Genomic DNA, 21,385 nt, shown 5'->3' on the forward strand with positions numbered 1-21,385 from the left:
GTGAATATATATGTACACAATAAATATATTAAGATTCTCATAACATTCCTTTTTTATTCTTTTGTGATACAAAACTTATTTTATATATTTATATATTCATATATTTGAGTTATACAGATATCAATGGTACTTATATGATAATAAGGACCCGTTAGGTTATCTATATTGATTTAGACTATCGAATCTTGCCAAATGAACGTCTTCCTAGCTCATACTATTTAGTTAGTAGTTCCTAGTAGCAGTAATCGATCGAGTCTAAAGAGCATGAATTTTATTGCTTAGACGTTTTTCGCTCTGGATAGAGAGGCGTTTTCTCTCTAGCCGGCAGCTCTAAAGAGTATGAACTTTTTTATCATGAGCCATATCAAATCTCATAAAATAACAAAAATAAAAAATAAAAAATGAAAGTTGTATATTTTATGAAGGTGTTCTTAATCCAACTTGAATCAATAAAATCCGAGTTCGTATGAAAAAAATATGATCGTAATAATTAAGTGTTATAGGAGGTAGGTACACAATAAGATTAAGTCGACAAAGTTTGGCCGAAGGACCGCCTCCCACTTGCCACCGCCGCCATCAAACCGCCGATCGCCGCCAACAACGGATCGTATTTGAATACAGAACAAGACCCTCTTATGTTAAATTGATTTAAAAATCTCAATTCAATGAGAGAGCTTCAAAGCATAGAGTATGCAGAGCCAATTAATCTTCATTCCCAAATTTATTTCTAAGGCAAGCTATAAGCAGGAATTTTAGCCAACTTATTCTCCTTCATAACTCCCCTCAATCTCTCGACTTCGTCCCACAAACCGTGGCTCGCGTAAATATTCGACAAAGCCACATACACACCGTCGTTCTCCGGTTCCATCTCTATCAAGTGCTTAGCCACCCATTCCCCCGTTTTCACATCTCCGTACTTCTCGCACGCACCCATCAAACACCCCCATATCACCACATTCGCTCTCATCGGCATTTCCTCCACCATCACCTTCGCCTCTTCCATCAAACCCGCCCGCCCGAGCAAATCCACCATGCATCCGTAATGCGGCAAGACAGGCTTAATACCGTACACAATTCTCATCGTTTCGAAATAATATCTCCCTTCTTGCACCATCCCACCATGCACGCACGCAGTCAAGACTCCGACGAATGTCACGTGATTAGGCCTAACGCCGGATTCTACCATCTCCCGGAAGAATTCGAGTGCGTTCTTGAAATGCCCGTGTGTAGCATAGCCAACTATCATAGAAGTCCACGAGGACACATTCCTGTCCTCCATTATGACGAAAGCTTTGCAAGCCAAATCCATTCTGCCACACTTTCCGTACATGTCGATAACCGAGTTCATCATCAAAAGATCCGATCTTTCCGGATTTTTGGCCTGGAAAACGCACTTGTGCAGTTGAAGGGCTAAACTGAAATCACCTAAACTTCCGCAAGCCGACGTCACGCTAACCATGGTGACATCGTCGGGTCGAAAACCATCTCTCATCATTGATTGAAACATATCGATGGCCTCCTTACTACGCCCTCCTTGCGACAACCCTCCAATAATAGCATTCCAAGACCCCAGCTTTCTCTCAGTACTATTCACAAACACCTTGCGCGCACTACTGAATAGGCCAGCTTTAGAGTATACGCTGATCAAACCGCTCTCGCAGTACATGTCATTCTCCAGGCCGTACTTAATCGAAACCCCGTGTACTTGCTCCACGAACGTTAGGTTCAGATTTTGGCCGGCGGCTTTCAGAACGATCGGGAGCGTGAAATTGTCCGGCGGGACGCCGGCGCGGCACATGGCGATGTAAACATGCAGCGCTTCCGTCGGCGAGTTCAGCCTGGTGTAGATTCTACTGATGTTGTTGTAGTGGAAGGAATCGGGATAGAATTGAAGGAAATGGGTTCTGATTACGCGGGCGAAAAGTTGGCGGAGTTGGTTCAGATTGGCGCAGTTCGATACTTGGAGTGCGATTTCTTTAGGGTCGAGTGGGATTGGGAGGTGAGATTGGGAGGCGGAAAATTGGCCGGAGAATCTGCGGTGATCGGAAAATTTGAATTGGTGGAAGTTGCAGTACTGGATTTTAGAGAAGGTGATTGCGGATTTGTGAAAGGATTTCATATCTTTGTTCAGAGTATTATCATTAGCCCAGTTTCTGCATGGATGCTTTAGAAGTTACATTGTTTCGATTTCGAAATACCTCGAAATTAGTGGGAATTTCGGAAATTTCAGAAACTACATTAGTTGGAATTTTCATAATATTTTTTAGGACAAATTACGGCCACCTTTTTTATGTATGGTTAAATTACGAAAAAAACCTCTTGTTTGAGTAATTACAGCCACCGTTCCTTTTAAATATTTTTTACATAAAGTTTATGTAATTCGATTATTTACCGAACCAAATCGGATATTCAGTTCGGTAAACGGTATAAAATGTTGGTGAACCGAAATTCCGGTTCGGTTTTACTGATTTAACATCCCTAAATTTACCTCTTTAAGGGTATTTTCGTAAGATAATAATACATAGTTGAGGGGTGGCTGTAAGTACCCAAACATAAGGGGAGTTTTCGTGATTTGACCATCACTCAGGGGGTGGCCGTAACTTGCCCTATTTTCTGTATTTTTCGAATTTTGCAGGAAAATACAAGAAAATCCAAAAGAAGAGTTCGACAAACTGAAATAAATAAAACCACATGTATGAACAATAACTCGAATCATAGATTTTATAATAAGAAAAATGCAAGAGATAGTTTATGTTTCTGATGCCAAATAATCTATTTGAAGGTTTTAATTTACTTCACCATTCGATATTTATATTTTTCATATAAAATATAACGTGAGTTATATTATGGGATTACAAAATATATATTAAAATTATATTATATATTTCCATGTATTGAGAACTAAAATCAGATCAAAAATCGGATTTTTCGATAATTTTATATACAATTCCGATTCTGTTTCAAATAAATTCAGAAAAATCAGAACTTTGGAAATCGGAATGAAAATTACGGTCCTCTAAGAGTTAAAGAAATTGATAATTGCAAATTCCAAATTTAGGTAATAAAACCATTGATACGAACTTATAATATATTCCAAGAAACTAAACATGGTCACATTCTTTAACTATATTAATTCAATCGAATCTTACAACTAAAAAAAATTGTTTGTTTGGTAAGCTTTTGGGCTTCCATTTCCATTTTATTTTGGAGAAAGATGTTTTGGGAGAAGGATTTGAAAATTAATATAAGTTTGTTTGTGTTTTGAGAGGAGATAATTTGTACTGTAGCAAGTCAAATCATGTCTGAAAGGTGTTGGGAAAATGTATTTTGGAAGAAGAATTTAGAAGATAAAGTGATTTGATTTTGTATTTTAGTGAAGACAATTTTCACTGTAGCGGTCAAATCATGTTTGTTAGAGAGAGAAATATTTGAATTTGTTTTGGGGAAAGTTTTTGAAAATAGTGTAGAAAGATAATTTTCATTTTGGGGAAAGTGTGAAAAGAATTTGAAAACGGTAACAAACATAGCTTAATCTTCGTGAAATATAAGGAAGTTTGTTACTTTGTTCAAATCTCAAATGCATTGATAATCCTATATAAATCCCCAAAATTCTCTAATCAGAAAAGTTTAATTTTGCAGCCAAGAAAAATAATGGGTTATCTAACTCCAGCAAAAGCAATATTGATCTTCCTCCTAGTTGTTCAATTCACACTTTCGATGAGTTCTCAACCCGAAAATACGAACAGTTACGATTTATTTGTTCGTAAATTGGGATACTTCCCCACAGGAGAATATACCAAGCGGAGGCGAAAAATATTCTTCATTGAGACTCGTACCCACCGGAGCGAACCCTCTGCACAACCAAGCACCCACCTCGTCTCAGCCCGACCTCAGCCCTCCTGGACCTAACATGTTATGGTAGAATCGGCCGAGGTATTATAATTAGAAATTATTTTTTTTATTTTTTTATTTTTTTTTTGTTTTAACTTTTTGGAATGAGATGTTTATATCATTAATATTTACATGGAGTATGATGGATTTAAATTTAGTTGTTTGACAAACATTTGACCGTCGAATTTGTCGCACACGGTACACTTAAAAGTACTTTAAGTTGAATACATCTAAACTCCAAAAAAGAACTTAATTATTTTTTGATTAATTAAGTTCTATGAGAGTTGGATCATCTCCTACTTTTCTAATTTGTAACAGGTCCGAATTAAAAAAAAAAAAAAAAAAAGACATATCGAACATATCGATTTTTTCACTTATACCGAACATTTCAATCACACGACACAATTCGACTGTCTCGTACATCATAAAACGCCAGGTGGAACGCCGTTCTCGTCGTCAAAACTAACTAACCAGCCAATTCCATCGAGCTGAACTCCAATACTTCCTTGATCAAGACTAAAATTTCGTCCCATATTCGCCTTGCGCCCGATCAACGAACAATACTTAACGTGGCGGGGGTTGTTAATTTGATATAGCAACAATATCCATATAGCTAAAATTGCTGCGAATTCAAGAACTCGGGTTATCTTCGATCGTCTTGCTCTTTCGTATCCTCCTTCGACAGGGGCATCCATCGTAATTCGACGCACCGATCCTGAATTCGATATCTTCCGGGTTTAGAATTGCCGATTAATATCGAATGATGTTTATATATAGCAGAAAAAAAGAGTAAGAAATTATACCTTGTGATTTTTCTTCTGCTTTCTCTTTTAATTCAAACTTTGTTTTGATTTTTTGATTAAGTAGAGGGTAGTTGAAAATTCCTAAGAAGCAGTTATGTTAGACGTGGATTCCCAAGACTGCCATTGTTGACTTTCTGATAGATGAGTGGTTTGGTAGTGAATAAGGGAGTTTGTGAGGGGTAATTTTGGAAGAGTGGAAAGTATAGTGCAGTTCGTGCTGCAGAGCTGAGCTGTAGGATTAGGGGGTGAGGGAGGTGTGGTCGAGAGTTTGTAGCTATTTATTATTATTTTATTATTTTTTAATTAAATTAAATCGTAATTGCAGATTTTTTGAAACAAAATGGGAAAAAAGATCAGATATTTGGATTTGGAATTTCTAGAATAAAAAAAATCCAAAATAAAAATCAATTTTTTTAAGAATAAAGTCAAAAGTTCAAATCCTTTCATTTTATTTTTGTGTTTGTCTTTTTTTTAGTAAGAAGAGTAATACATATTGAATAAATAAATATTTATTAGTTCATAGCAAATTCATCACTAGCTTGAGCTCATTCCCACGATTATTCGAATAAATTATTGAATTACACGTGGCAATAATATAATATATATCAAATATAAAAATCACATGTCCAACCCTACAACCTGTCAAGATGAGTAGACACTGGTCCCGCAAGTATGGCCTAACGGTTGAAGCAAGTGAGTTCGTGTCAATTGAACCAGGTTCGAGTTCTCTTGTCAGCGGTCGCTAGGTCGATGTTTTCACATATGGTTAGTCTAGTATAATGTTCGTCTCTCGTATAATTTGTAACTTACTATACGAAAGTGTATTTTTAATTTTTATTAAGTGGACCTATATGTTTTACTGCAAGTTCCTTCATAAAATAATTAATAAAAATGAGTGGACAGACAATTTTGATAGTATTTTTTGTCATTTTCCAAAAATAATGTTTTTTTTTGTTTTGTTTTTGGTAAATAGAAATACTTTTCTACCATAATATTGTCATTTTCCACAAATAAAGAACTATCGTCTACAAAATTTCTTCATTGATTAACCAATAAATATGGTGTTACAACTTACAAGTCTACTTTAAAGTTTTAAAAGTTGCAACTTGCAAGATGAAGATAAAATTTCAATTACATAATAATTGCTAAGAAAACGAGGGGCGAGCTCGGGGTTTGTTCGCTTAACGAGTCACAAACTTGAACAAATATTTCCGTTTCATAAACAACTAAAAAAGTCAAATTACTTGAGTTGAATTAATATTCTGCTCGATTGTATCAATGTACTTTTGTTGGGGATAAAATGTCGTTCGATAATGACATGAATTGCATGTAAGTTCGAATAATCAATAATAGATTATATTTTTCTCAATTTTGTTAAACCAAATTTCGTAACCAACTATAAACAATAATAGGTATTTTCAATTTTTTTAATTGTGTAAATTAACTTTTAATAACAATTTATTTCACAATAAAAAAATATTTGTTCTGGGCCGTAGCTACTCAAGATAACTCCGGGCTGTCTTAACATTATAGTTAGCCCAATTGTATTCTTTCAAGACTTTAGGAGCCGGGCCCACTCAAGATAAAGGTCTTCATAAATAAAAATAAAATATAAAAAACAACAACAAAGAGAGATAAATAAAAAATAAAAAGTAGAAAACAAAAGTTTTTGTGGGAATATTTCAACAACCCACACCACTTCCCTCCTAAAAAAATGGACTATTGCTTCTAGAAGCATTTGTCTTGCTTTTTTTTAAAAAAAATTATTTTATTTTATATTGTCTCAGTTTAGAATACCAATATCGCGTTAATTATATTTTTAAATCATTGAAAAAATAAGTCGAAAATTAGCACTAATTTGCGCAAAAAAAAAAAAAAAAAAAAAAAAGAAAAAAAAAAGAAAAAGAAAAAAGCATACGTGTTTCACATACTTTGCCTTCAATCACAGTTTTATTCATTAATGATTTATGTCACAAATCAAAATAGGGTATAAGAATAAGTGCATGTAGTTGCACGTAGTGAGTCTGCCTAGTCAATTTTCACAATAAGCCATTAATTATATAATGAATATTGACATGAATTGGTTATATCGGCCAACGGACTCACTTTCGACCTATTTTTTCAAATTATAAAACGGAAAAAAAAAATTGTAACTAATTAAATAAATTATTATATGTTTTCATATTATTTCTTGTGTTGTATACACTCTCTTTTTAGTAGCCCTAGTTTTTTTCTTTTCTTAGTTCAACCTAGTGATAGGTGTTATATATATATAGGTTTATGAGGTATATATATATATATATATATATATATATATATATATATATATATATATATATATATATATATATATATATATATATATATATATATATATATATATATATATATATATATATATTTCGGAACTAAAATCAGATCGAAAATATAATTTTCGATAATTTTAAATACAATTGCAGTTATGTTCAAAAATGAAAAGACAATCGAAAATTGGAATTTTGGAAATTGGAATAAAAAACCAGTTCCAAAATGAATATTTTCGGATTAGAATCGGCAGGATTTGGAAATTTCATTTCAATTTCCGCCATTGGGTGGAAGTGAACAAAGCCGTACGTATTTCTGACAATTGGAATAAATGGACACATATATATATATATATATATATATATATATATATATATATATATATATATAGAGAGAGAGAGAGAGAGAGAGAGAGAGAGAGATATTGTTGTTGAATATAAAGACGTTTGAGGGTGTGTCTGAACTGTGAACCATAAGGGAGGGAGTTGCTATAGATACATTATTGAAATACCCCACATTATTTAATTTTATGAACTATAAAAAATGATTTTGGTCTTTCACTTTGCTTTCCACACACAGTCACACACACACTCAACGTATCTTAACAATGCCTTTAATTTTCATAATTACTAACACACCTATCTTAAATTATATAATCAACCATGTTAGTTGTAACCCACATACAACGTTATAATAATGAAAATAAAGGTACTTATATGTGTTTTTAGGGTAATGATATATACCGTTAAGTCGATATATTTTATTTGTACATCTAAATTTTATATCTGAATAACTAATGAAGGTTATATTGAGTGAATTTTTACCGTTGACCTGCACACACCAGTATGTGTACGTTTTTGTGTGCGCGCACACTTAATTTAATTATGAACTACTCTATGTTACACATTTGCCAAACCTTGTAAGAGTGCTCACTCTCCATTGACCAATAGAAATTTATTTAGGCTTTTTAGTAATTAGTATTTGCCAAACTTGAACTAACTACAACTACTTTATTGAGCTGCTTAAGCTTTAACCCTACTCTCCATATTCATGATTGAGTAGGTGGTGGTAGGGTTTTATTTCAATTACATTTTTCCTTAGTAATTTCTTCCATATACTCTTTACCTATATATATATAATATTGCCCCATCCCACTTCTAAACCATCATTCATCTCTCTCTCTCTCTCTCTCTCTCTCTCTCTCTCTCTCTCTCTCTCTCTCTCTCTCTCTCTCTCTCACACACACACACACACACATCAATACATCAAGAAAATGGAAATTGAAAAGAGTCCACAAAAAGCCAAGAAATTGTGGAACATAGTGAGAATAATGTTCTACATAATGAGGAAAAGCATATCCAAGAGCAAGATACTAATGCTTGACCTCACCACACTCCTCAAGAGAGGCAAAATTGCAAGCAAGTCCCTAGCCGGAAACCTAAGCCTCCACCGCCACTACTCCGCCCTCACTTGCCGCCCCGAAGACGCAAACACCTCCTTCTTTTCCCCCCGAGAGTACGAATTCAGCTGCAGCAACACCCCTATCTCCGCCGCCGCCCACAACTCCAACAAACATAAAAACCACCACCACGCGGCGGCAGAAGAGCTCAAAATAATGCACAAGGTGTTCGATATTCTGAACCGCTACGACGCCATCGGCCATGCATCGCCGCCGTCGTCCACGCTGTCGGAACCCGACCGACGCCGACAGCTGAAAACGACGGATTCGCCCTCCGTGGCGACCAGAGACACGGAGGGGGCCCACCACCAAGTCGACAAAGATGCGGAGGAGTTCATCAAAAAGTTTTATAAAGATTTGAAGAACCAAAAGAGAGTAGCTTCCTCCTTTGATCAATCTCCATCACCATACCACGCCTATGGGATAATTAACTAGATGATTATTGGTGAAGAAATTAATTGGAAGGCAAGGACTTTTTTGTTATGTTATGTGGTGGCATTGAATTTCATGGCCCAACATGGGGGCCTAGGGGGGGTTAATTTTACGTGGTCCGCAACATTTAAAGACCAATTAATATCTGCCACAAAGTTAGCCAAACTTGATCAAAATCGTACAAGGTCAAGCATGTTATTTACTTTTATCTATCTATGAAGTTGAAAATTGGATTTGTAATTTTACCAAATTTCAGTACATTTTTCTTTGATTAATTAGTTAAGAATTTGTTTCTACTTTGTATATATAGGTTAATTTGTGGACCTGTTTTGGGTTGAATATTAATTAAAATATTAATTACTTTTCATGCATGTAATAGAAGGAACTATCTTCTCAGTTTAAGTTAGACTGTCATTTTATTTTTATTTTTATAACGAAAGAACCCGCAACCAACTATATAGATGCACTGTGTAAATCTACATACACTCTCGTATGACAATGGGATTAAAATCTGAATCAATTGACACAGACTTACTTGCTCCAATCGATCATCCCTTGCGGAACACGATCGTCGTTTTTCTTGATCCTGTTGTTTGTGGCAATATACTATGTTCTTTTTTTTTTTTTTGAAATTTTTTTTATTGATAAGTTTTGGTTGTCCAGACATCTAGTCACCAGTTAGATATTATCAAATATTAATTGCTGTTGGTGACTTTGGTGTATGAATATGATTTCTTAAATTTGTGAAATAAAAAAAACATTCCTTGTTATAATTATTAAAATATCAAGCCATATTTATTGTTTTTCTTTATTAATTAAGTATCAAATGACGCAGTTTCCTCCACAGTTTAAACTTTTAGATAAGGTGGTAATCTAGACGTATGATTAAATTTTCATTTCTTGAATGTCTTTGCCATCAACTAGTCTTCTAAAATTTTCAAGTATATTAATTATTTAAATATTCCGATAAACTAATAAATTTTTGTATCGTAATTCCGAGTTTATAATTTGTAAATGTTTAGCTGTATATTTCAGATAATCGCCTAATAAGTTGTCCATGATTTATAAGGAAGTGTCTCTCTCGCAAGCATTTTTGTTCTTTGTTTTCCACCTTGCATTTTAATTTGTTTGGATAGGCTCCACAATTATCATATTTATCCACTAGCCCCTTGTGGTGCCCAAAATGTCTTTGTGGGTCATTAATTTTGATGTCAATTTTAATTTGGGGCCAAATTATGAGGCTCGTGGCATTGCACATTAATTTTGTTTCACATCAATACGGTGCATTATTTTTATGATGATTATGATTATGATGAATTGATGATGCCTATATCTAACGTAAATCTCACTATATAAAATGTATCCAATGGGATTTACATTAAACAAGTATCATAATAAATATATAAATAAGTAAATAAATAATAAAGAATTAAAAATAGAAACAATTTGACGGGCCTAAGCTAAAAATTGCAGCCCAAGGCTTAAGCTATATTTTAATTATTTATTAATCCATTTTAAAGGGGTGAGATTAAAATCCAATACAATTACATCAATATCTACTTTACCCCATACAACTTACTATCCTCTACAAATAGAACAATTTCCTAGCTATGTAGCACGGACAAGGAAACGACGATACGGGAAAACGAGAAACAGACACGGAGAAACGGTATGTCCTGAAAGTAGGAATACAAAAACTTGGGGGAAATATGTAAAATATTAAAAATATAAGGGTATACTTATAAATATGATAAATAAACATTATAATTTTTTATTTATATAAATTTCAATACAAATATATTCAAAATAAATAATATTATCAATTATCAATTAGAAATTGATCATTAAATTATGTAAACTAGCATTTTCCCCGTGCGATGCACGGCATATTATTTAAATATTGAAAAATAATAATTAATTTAATACATAATAAGAAAATATAGTAAACTAATATAATAATATTTAATAATATAGTATTATTCACATTGAATTTCTAGCTTTATCTCTTAAGATTTGAGATATATTTATGAAAATTAGGAGATCAATAATTGTTGAAAATTATAGTTAAAAGATTAGTATACAAAAAATATTAAAAATAAATAATTACAGAAATACCATTAGGATTTTTTAGGGTTGCCCAGCGTTTCTTTCTTTTATATATAAGATAATTAAGAAATCAACAAAAACTTTTTTTTGGAAATTTGCTATTCATACATGTTTCTAACTTTTCAGAAATTACAAAATGACCATAAGGTGTCCGTCCGGCAAGTGTCCTGAAAAACGCGAATACGTTAAGAAGTTAAAAGTTTCCGTGTTACATCATAGGCTCCTAATGAAGCTTAGTTCAGGGGTATTTTCGTAATTGACACCAAACCAAACCAAACAATAAAGCCCATATATTTTCCCAAACAGACGGCCCATTTAATAAGGCCCGTTTAGTTAGCCCGGTCTAAATTTCATGGTTGTATTCGTGAACTGCATACGACGTCGTAATGGAGTCCGCCCCATTGCTTGAAATGCACACTGGCCTGGCCCCATAACAAACAAACTAACAAAGGCGCGATCTACCTTCGAGCAATTCCTGCCAAATTATTAATTTTTTTTAATTAATTATTATTATCAACAATTTGCATTTGTTCTTCTCGAAATTCATCCACTGCAATAGTTCGTCGATCTCAGATACTTACAAGGGTGAAATTAAATTAGGGCAGTTGATTCCTTTTCGGATTATCCCCATTTTGATGATTCAAAGTCTATAGGGCGTTTTCTGTTAACAGTAATTGGGTTTATTCGATGGCTTCGTGGCTGAAAGCTGCCGAAGGTTCGGTTCGGTTCGATTCGATTCGATTCGATTCTCATAGCTCGTACTATATTCATTTCGGAATTTGTAGTTTGATGTTTTATGTAGTGATGATTTTGCCGCATTGCTGGAATGCTTGTTTTGATCCGGATTCTGCATTTCGAGAAATATATGATCTAATTAAACCCTACTATTTAATGTTTTTTTTATAGCTGCCTGATTTTGTAATAAGAAAAATTGTTATTGGGATTGTGCTAATCTCTGGTTATTTGGTGCTTGTGTTTTTCTGCCAGATTTGTTTGAAGTAGTGGATCGAAAGGCGAAACTTGCGGTTGGTGAGAAAGGGGATGAGCTGCCGCCTGATCCCACCCCAGGTATATATCTGAGTTATTATTCCTTTTCCTATGAATCTTGATTTATAAATAAACAATCAATTGAAAACGGTGACCTAGATTTATGGATTTCCGTGTTAATCAGCACTTCAGGTTATCTGGATTCCAATTTTTGTTGATTTGTTGCCAACTTGAACAGTTTTCCAAATAATAATTTAGTGACAGTGGACCGACTGGCGACAGTTCCAACTTTACCCCTACTCCACTTTTGGCATACCAACGGTCATTGACCTCTCACTTTAATTGCAAATCTCACCAAATTGAGTAAATCTGCATTTGGTTGCAAAATTATGAAGCTGAATTCACTAACACAGACTAGTCAGTATCCCACTTTTTAATGTGCTTGACTTTCTATATATGTTAATTTTGTGATTTCTTAAATTATAAATAGAAATATATTCGCGAGGAAGTCCAAATTAGTTACATTACTACGCAGTGCTTAGACTCATGAGACATGAAGAATTGCAGTAACCTAATAATGGGGCAGTAGATCAGTGAAACAATAATTAGACAAAGAAGAGAGAGTTTATGAGCTTGAATGATGCCATACTGCTCCGCCCATGCTAAAGAAAGTTAAAAAATAATAAAGAGTAGATCTGTGCGAATAGAGTGGCCTGCAAAAATCTGTGGTTTATCCCAACAAATAAAATCATAGGCGCACAAAATTATATTATGTTTGGATTAGAAAATAAACTGAGAAGCACCCCAGGTTGCTCGATTATCAACATATAAGTCAGGTCTATGTTAAATTTTGCCTTACCTATAGTTTGGAGTTGGGCTCCATTCTCTAAATGGTTTGCGAGGCTTAAATAGGTGATGTTCTAGGGATAAGCATGAAGGTTTGTTTCATCATTACTAGGGGATAAATTCCTCACCCTAGACAAAAGTTGGAAAAACTCGAGAAGGATAAGTTCGTACCAACCCCAGATTACTGGATGTGAATTTTTAGAGGGAGTCATTAATATTTGTTTTTTTAATCTTCTTTTGTTCTTTTTTCTTTCTCAACCACACAGGTTCTACTGGACGAGGATCTCAAGCAAAGAGGGTTAGAACAAGAGCGAAGGTATATATATGTTTTTTTCTTTTTTTGTCTTTGAGTCTTGGTAAATGATCTATGTAACCACATTTAAAATGTTAGGTTCTTGTGTCATTATAATAATAATATTTCCCTACAGCAGCAGAAGAAACACTCATCCAATGAAGCTCCTTCTGCCGTAAATATTGAAAGAGAGCAAACTGTCCCCGAAAAATCACAAACTCTAACAGAACCTGATGGAAATATCCGCAGCTCTCTGAATGTAAATACTGAAAGCAATCCAGGTATTCCTATTGGCAAAGTTGACAGTGATGAAAAACCCAAGGCTGACCAAGATGGTTCCACAACAGAGGCTTCTCTATCTGGAACAATATCTAATGGTGAGGTCAAGCCAGTTAGCAATCATCTGGATGAAGAAACTTCTCCTAATGTAGAAGCTTTGTCTTCGAATTTAAATGGAGATATCAACATGGAAAAAGTTGCAGATATCCCACTTGGGATTCCATTAAATGCTCCGAAAAATCCTGAGGTTTTGGATGGTGATCCTTCAGTTGAATCCAATCAAAATACGATGCCAGAAGATGCAGGTTCTTTCAGAAGTATTGAACTTTCAGTTTCCAAAACTCTAGAAGAAGATGCACCAACAAAAGTGTATGCCCAATCAAAGGGCCTGGATTTAGTTACTGAACCTGATACCCAAAATAAGCAGCGTGAAGAACAAAAAACTGCCCCCTCTGCTGTGGAAGTACAAGAGCAACTAGATGAGGTAAACTATGTACTATTGTTGAACATTTTGGTTCAGTTTTGTAATATGTGATCTCTCACGGATTAGAATATCTTTTGCCTTTTGTTTAAACATAATATTTTAATGTCAACAGGCTCAAGGATTACTTAAAAGTGCTGTTTCAACAGGGCAGTCAAAAGAAGCTAGGCTAGCTCGGGTAAGAAATACAGTTCTTCCATGGATGCAGCTTGCTTGGACATATTTTCCTCATCGTCTCAATATTTTCACTTATAATGCTGTATCTACTAACTAATCTGATCCCTTGCCTGATTCCAAAAAATTCAAAAAAAAAAAAAAAAAAACAAGATCTTCTTACCTATAAATGTTTCAATTTGTTTAAGCCATTAGGAGATTCTATTGATGTGCTTGTTAAAGCCTCTATCACTATACTTAGGGCAAAGGTTATGTGGTAATTGCTATCAAACAAAAAATAAACATAAATCTGTCAGGTCTGTGCTGGACTTTCGTCACGGCTACAAGAGTACAAATCTGAGAATGCTCAATTAGAAGAACTTCTCGTGGCAGAGGTAAACAAAGAGCTCAAATTTTAGACGATCAGAAGTTCAATACAACTCTTTGTTGAGTATGGCATTACAAAAAGACATTCTTTTATGTGTTTCTACTCTTCTACTGTAACAGAGAGAACTGACTAAATCCTATGAGGCTCACATAAAGAAGCTTCAGAAAGATCAATCCATATCCAAAGGAGAGGTTAGCAGAGTGGAGGCAAATATGTTGGAGGCTTTATCTGCAAAGAATGCTGAAATTGAGGCACTTGTCGCCTCTGTTGATGCACTTAAGAAGCAAGCTGCTTCAGCTGAAGAAAATTTAGCATCACTTCAGGTCATTTAATATCTTGCTTATTATCATCCTATATCACTTTCTCAACAAAAGCAATTGGATTCTATATACTTTGTTCCACAATATTATAGGATTCTTTTTGTTATTGGAAACTGCAAAAAAATGTTTTTTTTTCTCTTTTATTCTTTGCCTTTTCCTCCTCATGCAATGATGTATTATACATCATACTAAGACTCTGCTTTGGAAGTCGATCGTTTTCTGTTCTAATAAACTATTCTAATCTTCTTCATCATTCTTGGTATATCTAGTGGATCCAGATAGGATACTGTTGCTTTATCATTTGGATGATGATCAATTTAAGTTATCATGTCCTGCATTTATTCTCTCGCTTATTCTATATGTTTTATATTTTATTTATCAGGCGAGTACGGAGTCTATAATGAGAAATCGAGAATTAACGGAAACAAGGATGATGCAAGTAAGAGGCCACTTGGTTTGTCCTAAATGTAAACATGATTCATGATGGAGCTATAATATAGGTGACATTGATTTAATGCCAGGCCCTGAGAGAGGAACTGGCTGCCGCCGAACGAAGAGCTGAAGAAGAGCGTTCTGCACATAATTCTGCGAAGCTGGTTTGTCTTTCGTTTTTCTCTCTCTCTCAGTTGGTTTTCGGTCAATATCTGTGTATTTGTCAGTTTTTTTTCTTCCAATGGATATATGAATTTTTCTGTGGAAAGATGTTTACATGAAGCATAATGATCTTCTGAATCTAATAGGCAGCTAGAGAACGGGAAGTAGAACTCGAACAGAGAGCTATTGAGGCATCCACAGCATTAGCCAGAACTCAGGTAATGCAATGGCACATACTAAACTTCTCTTTCAAGCATCAGCAGTAGAATTTAATTATCTTTATCTTTTTGTTATAAAAGTACTGTTAAAAGAACATAAATGTACTTTTGCTTCTGAAGACCGTCTTTCTTCAACTTAATATTCTAAATTAGTAATTTTAATGTCCATAAGTATAATCATTAGCATGTACATCTATTCCATCAGAGAACAGCAGATGATAGGGCTTCAAAGGCGGCAGAACTTGAGCAGAAGGTTGCACTTCTTGAGGTAATGGTTTTCCTTTCTTAAGCTGTCTGGGGTTTTGTCCTTTGTCCCTAACTCTGTTCCAATCTCTTCTCAAAATGAAAGATAAAATTGATTTATATGACATAGATAAAGCTTCTAATACTCTTTAGTATGTGTTGCTAGGTTGAATGTGCTTCATTGAATCAAGAACTCCAAGATATGGAAGCTCGTGTTCGCCGTGGACAGAAAAAATCTCCGGAAGATGCAAATCAAACAATTCAGGTTCAAGAAGTTAAAATTGAATATTCTTATTGCATATGTTAGGAAGTTGTTGAGAAATTATAATGTAAGTTCACTTATATTGATTATATTTATTTCATTTCGATGAACAGAACTATTGTTTTTCCCTTTCTTCTTCAAGGTTATCTTGATGCCACATGGTGTATGCTCTATCTAGATGATAAAACTTATTGCACGTTGAGCAAAGTGTAGCAACTTTGTGACGTTGCGAATGCTGGCTTAAGAAATAGTATCTGCATAATTTTAATGTAGTTGAGGTCACTATATTTGGATGAGTAGTTCAGATACCAATTAAAGAAAAAAATGAATGTCATGTATGAGTTTGTTTAGCAATCAAGTAGAATCTTATAGATGCAGTGTTTGAGAAAATATGTGGAGCTAATATAACGGCAAAAACGGAGAAAGACAACCTACGGTCTCATATGAGGAATACACAGCTATTTGCTGTAATGAGGTCCATTAGATGATTCAAAGCAGATGATACACAACAAGGTTTAAGAAAGGATATATAATATAATAGACTCAGAAATCAGAACAAGACCATAAAACTTAGCAGGTATTCATCAATGTACTATGCCTTTCAAAAGCATGTAGAAGTTCCAACAAGAAGCCAAGATCGATATATATGTTCTTTCATGGTTCTTGTACTTTAGAATTTAGTGGAAATGTTTTATATGATAAGTAACATGCAAACATTTGGTTGATACGTACTAGTCTTTATTTATTATTATGTTTCTCTTTTTGGGTTGGGGGACCGTTCTCTTAACATTCATCTTCAGAACGAACTGAAACCTGATATGGTTTAGATATTTGGTCAGTAAACAACAATAGATTTGGGGTTGTATTTAATTAAATTTTCTGAATATGAAGGTGCAAGCATGGCAAGAGGAAGTGGAGCGTGCACGTCAAGGTCAGAGAGAGGCTGAGAGCAAACTTTCTTCAATGGAGGCAAGTTGATTTTCTTGTTTATAGTCATAGTCATCTCCTACTGATAAATGTAGAATGCCTTTATAGAAGTCAACTGATTTTTCAAGGACGGTACATGGAATTTTATGAATTATCTTGCAGGCTGAAGTTCAAAAGATGAGAGTCGAAATGGCTGCCATGAAGAGGGACGCTGAGCATTACTCTCGTCAGGTACCTAATTTGTTTCACCTAGCGTATCATCTGGCTTCTTCTGCAATGAGATTATACATAAAGTTTGCCTTTGAATCAAATATGGTCGACTTTGTAATTTTAGATGATCTTTAAAACTCTTAACATTTCTTCCTTTTGATGAGTAATAGTGATTCTACTAATTGTACTTGAAATGTTTGGTGCTTAACAAATACATGAAGAGAATCTAGCTAAGATAAACATCTCTACAGTTCTTAATTGTTTTACCTATAATATTTTTCCATATGTTGTACTGGTCACTAAGTATTTAGTCGTAAAGTTGTTTATGTCTTTGAGCAGGAACACACGGAACTGGAGAAACGGTATCGTGAGCTAACTGATTTATTGGTAATTCGTCTGTTAATTCTATTCATCGAATCATTTGCTATTTATGAACTAAAATAATTAGTTTGATGCCAAATTATTCTATTCATTATTCAGTATTATAAACAAACACAACTGGAGACTATGGCCAGTGAAAAAGCTGCAGCTGAGTTTCAGTTGGAAAAGGAAATAAAGCGTCATCAGGAAGCACAGGTCTGAACTGGTTGTCTGCTGCATCAATTCTATTATTTGTGCAGACCTTTTGCTCTTTCAATGGACCTTGTCTCACATATATCATGCATTTATTCTTTAAACAGTTAGAAACCGAAAGGAACAGAGCTTCTCGTCGAGCATCATCCTCTTGGGAAGAGGACACAGACATGAAATCCCTTGAGTATGTTTCCAGTCGTCTAATTACTTTGGTCAAAAAAAAAATTTACAATCTTGTGGGAAGTCATATGCTAGGGGTGTAAAGAATCTAGATGACGGGATGCTTGAGAAGCAATCTCATAAGTTTATATTTGAAAACCAGATTTTCCATCTTTCTTCATTCCATTTGTGTAATTCGTTGGTCTCATATTCTAAAATTTCAGGTCCCTGCCCTTGCATCATCGCCACATGGCTGGGGCAAGCTTACAGGTATATAGTTGTTGTGTCTTATTCCCCAGAAATGTTTCCTTGTTCATCTAAGTTATTTTGTAATATTCAAACTTTACTGGCCAATTGCAGTTGCAGAAGGCAGCAAAATTATTAGATACTGGGGCTGTCAGGGCCACGAGATTCTTGTGGCGATATCCTACTGCCCGAATTATCCTGCTTCTTTATCTGGTGAGAATATGTAAATAAGACTCGAGTCTAACTTATTTGATGTTATTAATTAGTTAAATTAGCGGATATGCTTTGCATTTTTCCTTTTTGTTGCCATGTGATCCATAACCTGTGCCATTACCATTTTAAAAAGAACAAAAAAAAAAAAGAGAACAAATTAAAAATGCGCACACAGAAACAATATGATGGGGCTTAAGCCATTTTCACTTCAGTCTATTAGAAGGTAGAAACTCGAAGGTAATTTCTTTCTTTTCTGGTGGCTCTGGATGCTCAGATGCTCTCGATTTAACACCACTTAAAGTTAGAAATCAATTCTCTAATGCTAAAACAGTGATTCATGGACAAACTTTGGTTACTAATTTATTTCTTCATGCTAATTCCAAACCCCAGTGCCTGCCTTGAATAATTCAAATATCTGTGTTGAAATTCACAGATAAAAAATGAGAAGACATTTTATTTAGACTCTAAATTTTGCTTGTTTACTGATACTGTATTCTCATGTTGACAGGTATTTGTGCATCTCTTCTTGATGTACCTCTTGCATCGCCTTCAGGTACGGATATCTGTTTGCTTGTTCAGTTATTATGTCAACTAAAAGGAAGAAAACACGTGTAGTAACGAAACTAGACAATTAGTTTCAGAACAAGAATATGCTATAACTTGTGTATATTGATGTCCCAATGTGATCTCAAAAGATATTTATAAATGGAGGTAATAGACGGAATAGAATCAAGTAATACAAGCGAAATGTTCACAATTATATTGTTTATGCATTTGAAGTGTTACAGTTACCACTGTACACTTATTTAAGATAGTCAAATTAATCATTAAATAATACCAGTCCTATAATTTGAAGAGGTAAGTATACTATAACCATAAATTATGGAAGAAATCAGCAGACTTAAATAGCCAAATAAATTTTTATTTTACCGTTTCTTATAAAAAGAAGCATCATAAAATTCACTGACCATTTGTTGTGTACAATCGCAGGAGCAAGCCGATAATTTCACATCGAAAGAAGTTGCAGAGTCGATGGGGTTATTTAACAACACATTACCTTGAAATAATTAAGCTTGAAGCCGCTTCCAGTTAACATTAGAGCGTATTAAGAAAATAACTGGAAAAAGGTACGAGTTAATGTTATTTTCTCAAATTTATTCCGTATAAATTTTTTAAGATTACGATTCTGGTGAGCCTGATACTAAATGACCCTTTTTATCGATTTCAATCTAACAAGGTTTGTACACGGGCTTCAACCGATGTAAATGGCTAGCTAACATCTTTGGTTTTCTTTTTAGTGGAAGCTTTAACATATTGAAGAGGGTTAGTGTTGTTTTTGAAGTATGATATATTCTTTCAACATTTAAAAGACTATTGTTACTGTAATTTTGTAGGCTGGAGAATAAAATGTAAATAGAGTTTGGCTATTGCGTTTGTGTTTGGTAATGGAAATGTCACCTTTGTTAATTAATTTAGAATGCTCACCAATTCACGAGGTTTTTGCCGAGCTTAAACGGCAACTTTCGATGTGTTGCATTTCGTTTTTCGGTCTACTACATGCTCGTTTGTACCAGGACTAGTAGCATCAAAAGGACCAATTTAGTATTATTGTTCATTAAAATTTAGGCACAATTGGTTAAGATTCACTAGAGATTTAATTTTTAATTTTTATACAGATTTTTCTTTTGGGGATCACTATTTCAAATCCCAACTTTTGCTTACTTGAATACCAAAAAAATAAAAAATAAATAATTAATTGTAAATTACTTTAATACCCTTAATGAAAATTAAAACCAAAAAAATATTACAAATACTATTTTTCTTTCTTAAATACCAAATAATCAAAAACCCTAAAAAATCATTTCTCTCCTTACTCACAAACCCCTCACCTCCTCCACCTCCTTCTTCTCCCTCCCCCAAAAACCCTTCTAAAAAATCTTCCTCACAACAAACCCTTCTAAAAAATCTCACAACAAACCTTTCTAAAAAATCTCAAAATTAAAGAAATTAAAACCTCACAAAACTTATAAAATTGAGTTATAAGACAATAATATGGTAGTATATATGAAAGGAGAACACATTAAGGTAAGTATCGATGTCTTTTTCGAGCTTCGAAGTCGATTTTGAAGTTTTTTTTTTTTTGAAACCCGTCGGCAATTTTCGTCACATACAGATCGATTTTTTGGTCAATTTTCGACACCAACGTGTCGAAAAAAAGAAAAAAAAAAAACAAATTTCGACACATACCTGCCGAAATTGGGAGAATTTTCGACAGGTATGTGTCGAAATTTGTTTTTTTTTTTTTTTTTTTTTTTGTTTTCGACACGTTGGTGTCGAAAATTGAGCAAAAAATCGACATGTATGTGTCGAAAATTGCCGACGGGTTTAAAAAAAAAACTTTAAAATCGACTTCGAAGCTCAAAAAAGACATCGATACTTACCTTAATGGGTTCTCTTTCCATATATACTACCATATTATTGTCTTATAACTCCATTTTATAAGTTTTGTGAGGTTTTGATTTTTTGAATTTGGAGATGTTTTGAAGGATTTAAGAAGATGAAGAAGATAGGGTTTAAGGGATTTGAGTTTGGGGAGAAGAAGAGAGGATTTGTTTTTCTTTTTTTCCTTGGTATTGAAGTGAGGAATAAAAAAATTGTTTGTATAAATTTTACTATGGTTGATGAAGGGCATTTTTGTACTTTGCTAGCATTTTTTATTTATTTATGGTTTTAAACTAAGAAAAAGTTGTAAAAACTTCTATAAAAAATGGTTTTAAACTTGGGAGTATTGAAGTGAGAAAAAATTGGGATTTGTTTTAGTTGCCCCCTTTTCTTTTTCCTTTTATAAATGTGGTGAAGAACTGTTAGTAAATTTTTTTATTATTTATTTATTATTATTAATTTTCCTTTTTCCTCTAAAAATACCAATAAATCTGGGATGATTTTCAAAAGTGGTAATCAATCGGAAAGATTTTTTGAGAAACCTTGTCCGTTTGCGC

General features: G+C 34.0%; 3 protein-coding genes across 6 annotated transcripts; 2 read left to right on the forward strand and 1 right to left on the reverse strand.

Annotated features, from left to right (window-relative positions):
• Window positions 1–395: 395 nt before the first annotated feature.
• Window positions 396–2,211, reverse strand: LOC105965561 (Tetratricopeptide repeat (TPR)-like superfamily protein). Its single transcript, XM_012990123.2, has one exon. The coding sequence runs from the start codon at window positions 2,117–2,119 to the stop codon at window positions 728–730; it is 1,392 nt and encodes a 463-aa protein (XP_012845577.2). The 5' UTR covers window positions 2,120–2,211; the 3' UTR covers window positions 396–727.
• A 5,951-nt stretch (window positions 2,212–8,162) lies between these two features.
• Window positions 8,163–9,270, forward strand: LOC148766787 (uncharacterized). The gene has a single exon (XM_088825641.1). It carries the CDS (start codon window positions 8,272–8,274, stop codon window positions 8,890–8,892), a length of 621 nt encoding a protein of 206 aa, XP_088681767.1. The 5' UTR covers window positions 8,163–8,271; the 3' UTR covers window positions 8,893–9,270.
• A 2,108-nt stretch (window positions 9,271–11,378) lies between these two features.
• LOC105965426 (golgin Putative 1) lies at window positions 11,379–19,857 on the forward strand. 4 transcript variants are annotated; one of them, XR_016034181.1, is made up of 22 exons: window positions 11,379–11,710; window positions 11,983–12,063; window positions 13,095–13,144; window positions 13,257–13,883; window positions 13,996–14,058; window positions 14,351–14,428; window positions 14,541–14,744; window positions 15,124–15,180; window positions 15,263–15,337; window positions 15,482–15,553; window positions 15,759–15,821; window positions 15,963–16,061; window positions 16,950–17,027; window positions 17,148–17,216; window positions 17,535–17,582; window positions 17,676–17,771; window positions 17,876–17,952; window positions 18,152–18,197; window positions 18,288–18,386; window positions 18,895–18,939; window positions 19,377–19,513; window positions 19,624–19,857. XR_016034181.1 is itself a non-coding variant. In XM_088825091.1 (21 exons), the coding sequence occupies exons 1-21, from the start codon at window positions 11,683–11,685 to the stop codon at window positions 19,446–19,448; spliced, it is 2,124 nt and encodes a 707-aa protein (XP_088681217.1). In that variant the 5' UTR covers window positions 11,396–11,682; the 3' UTR covers window positions 19,449–19,857. The 4 variants fall into 4 exon arrangements, 2 of the variants coding, with proteins under 2 accessions (XP_088681217.1, XP_088681216.1); XR_016034182.1 differs by having other exon boundaries at window positions 11,384–11,710; window positions 13,260–13,883; XM_088825091.1 differs by having other exon boundaries at window positions 11,396–11,710; window positions 13,260–13,883; window positions 19,377–19,857.
• The last annotated feature ends 1,528 nt before the right edge of the window (window positions 19,858–21,385 follow it).

This window comes from Erythranthe guttata, chromosome 11 (genome assembly GCF_056151865.1).
Source record: "Erythranthe guttata isolate IM_541 chromosome 11, IM_541, whole genome shotgun sequence".
Taxonomy (NCBI): domain Eukaryota; kingdom Viridiplantae; phylum Streptophyta; class Magnoliopsida; order Lamiales; family Phrymaceae; genus Erythranthe; species Erythranthe guttata.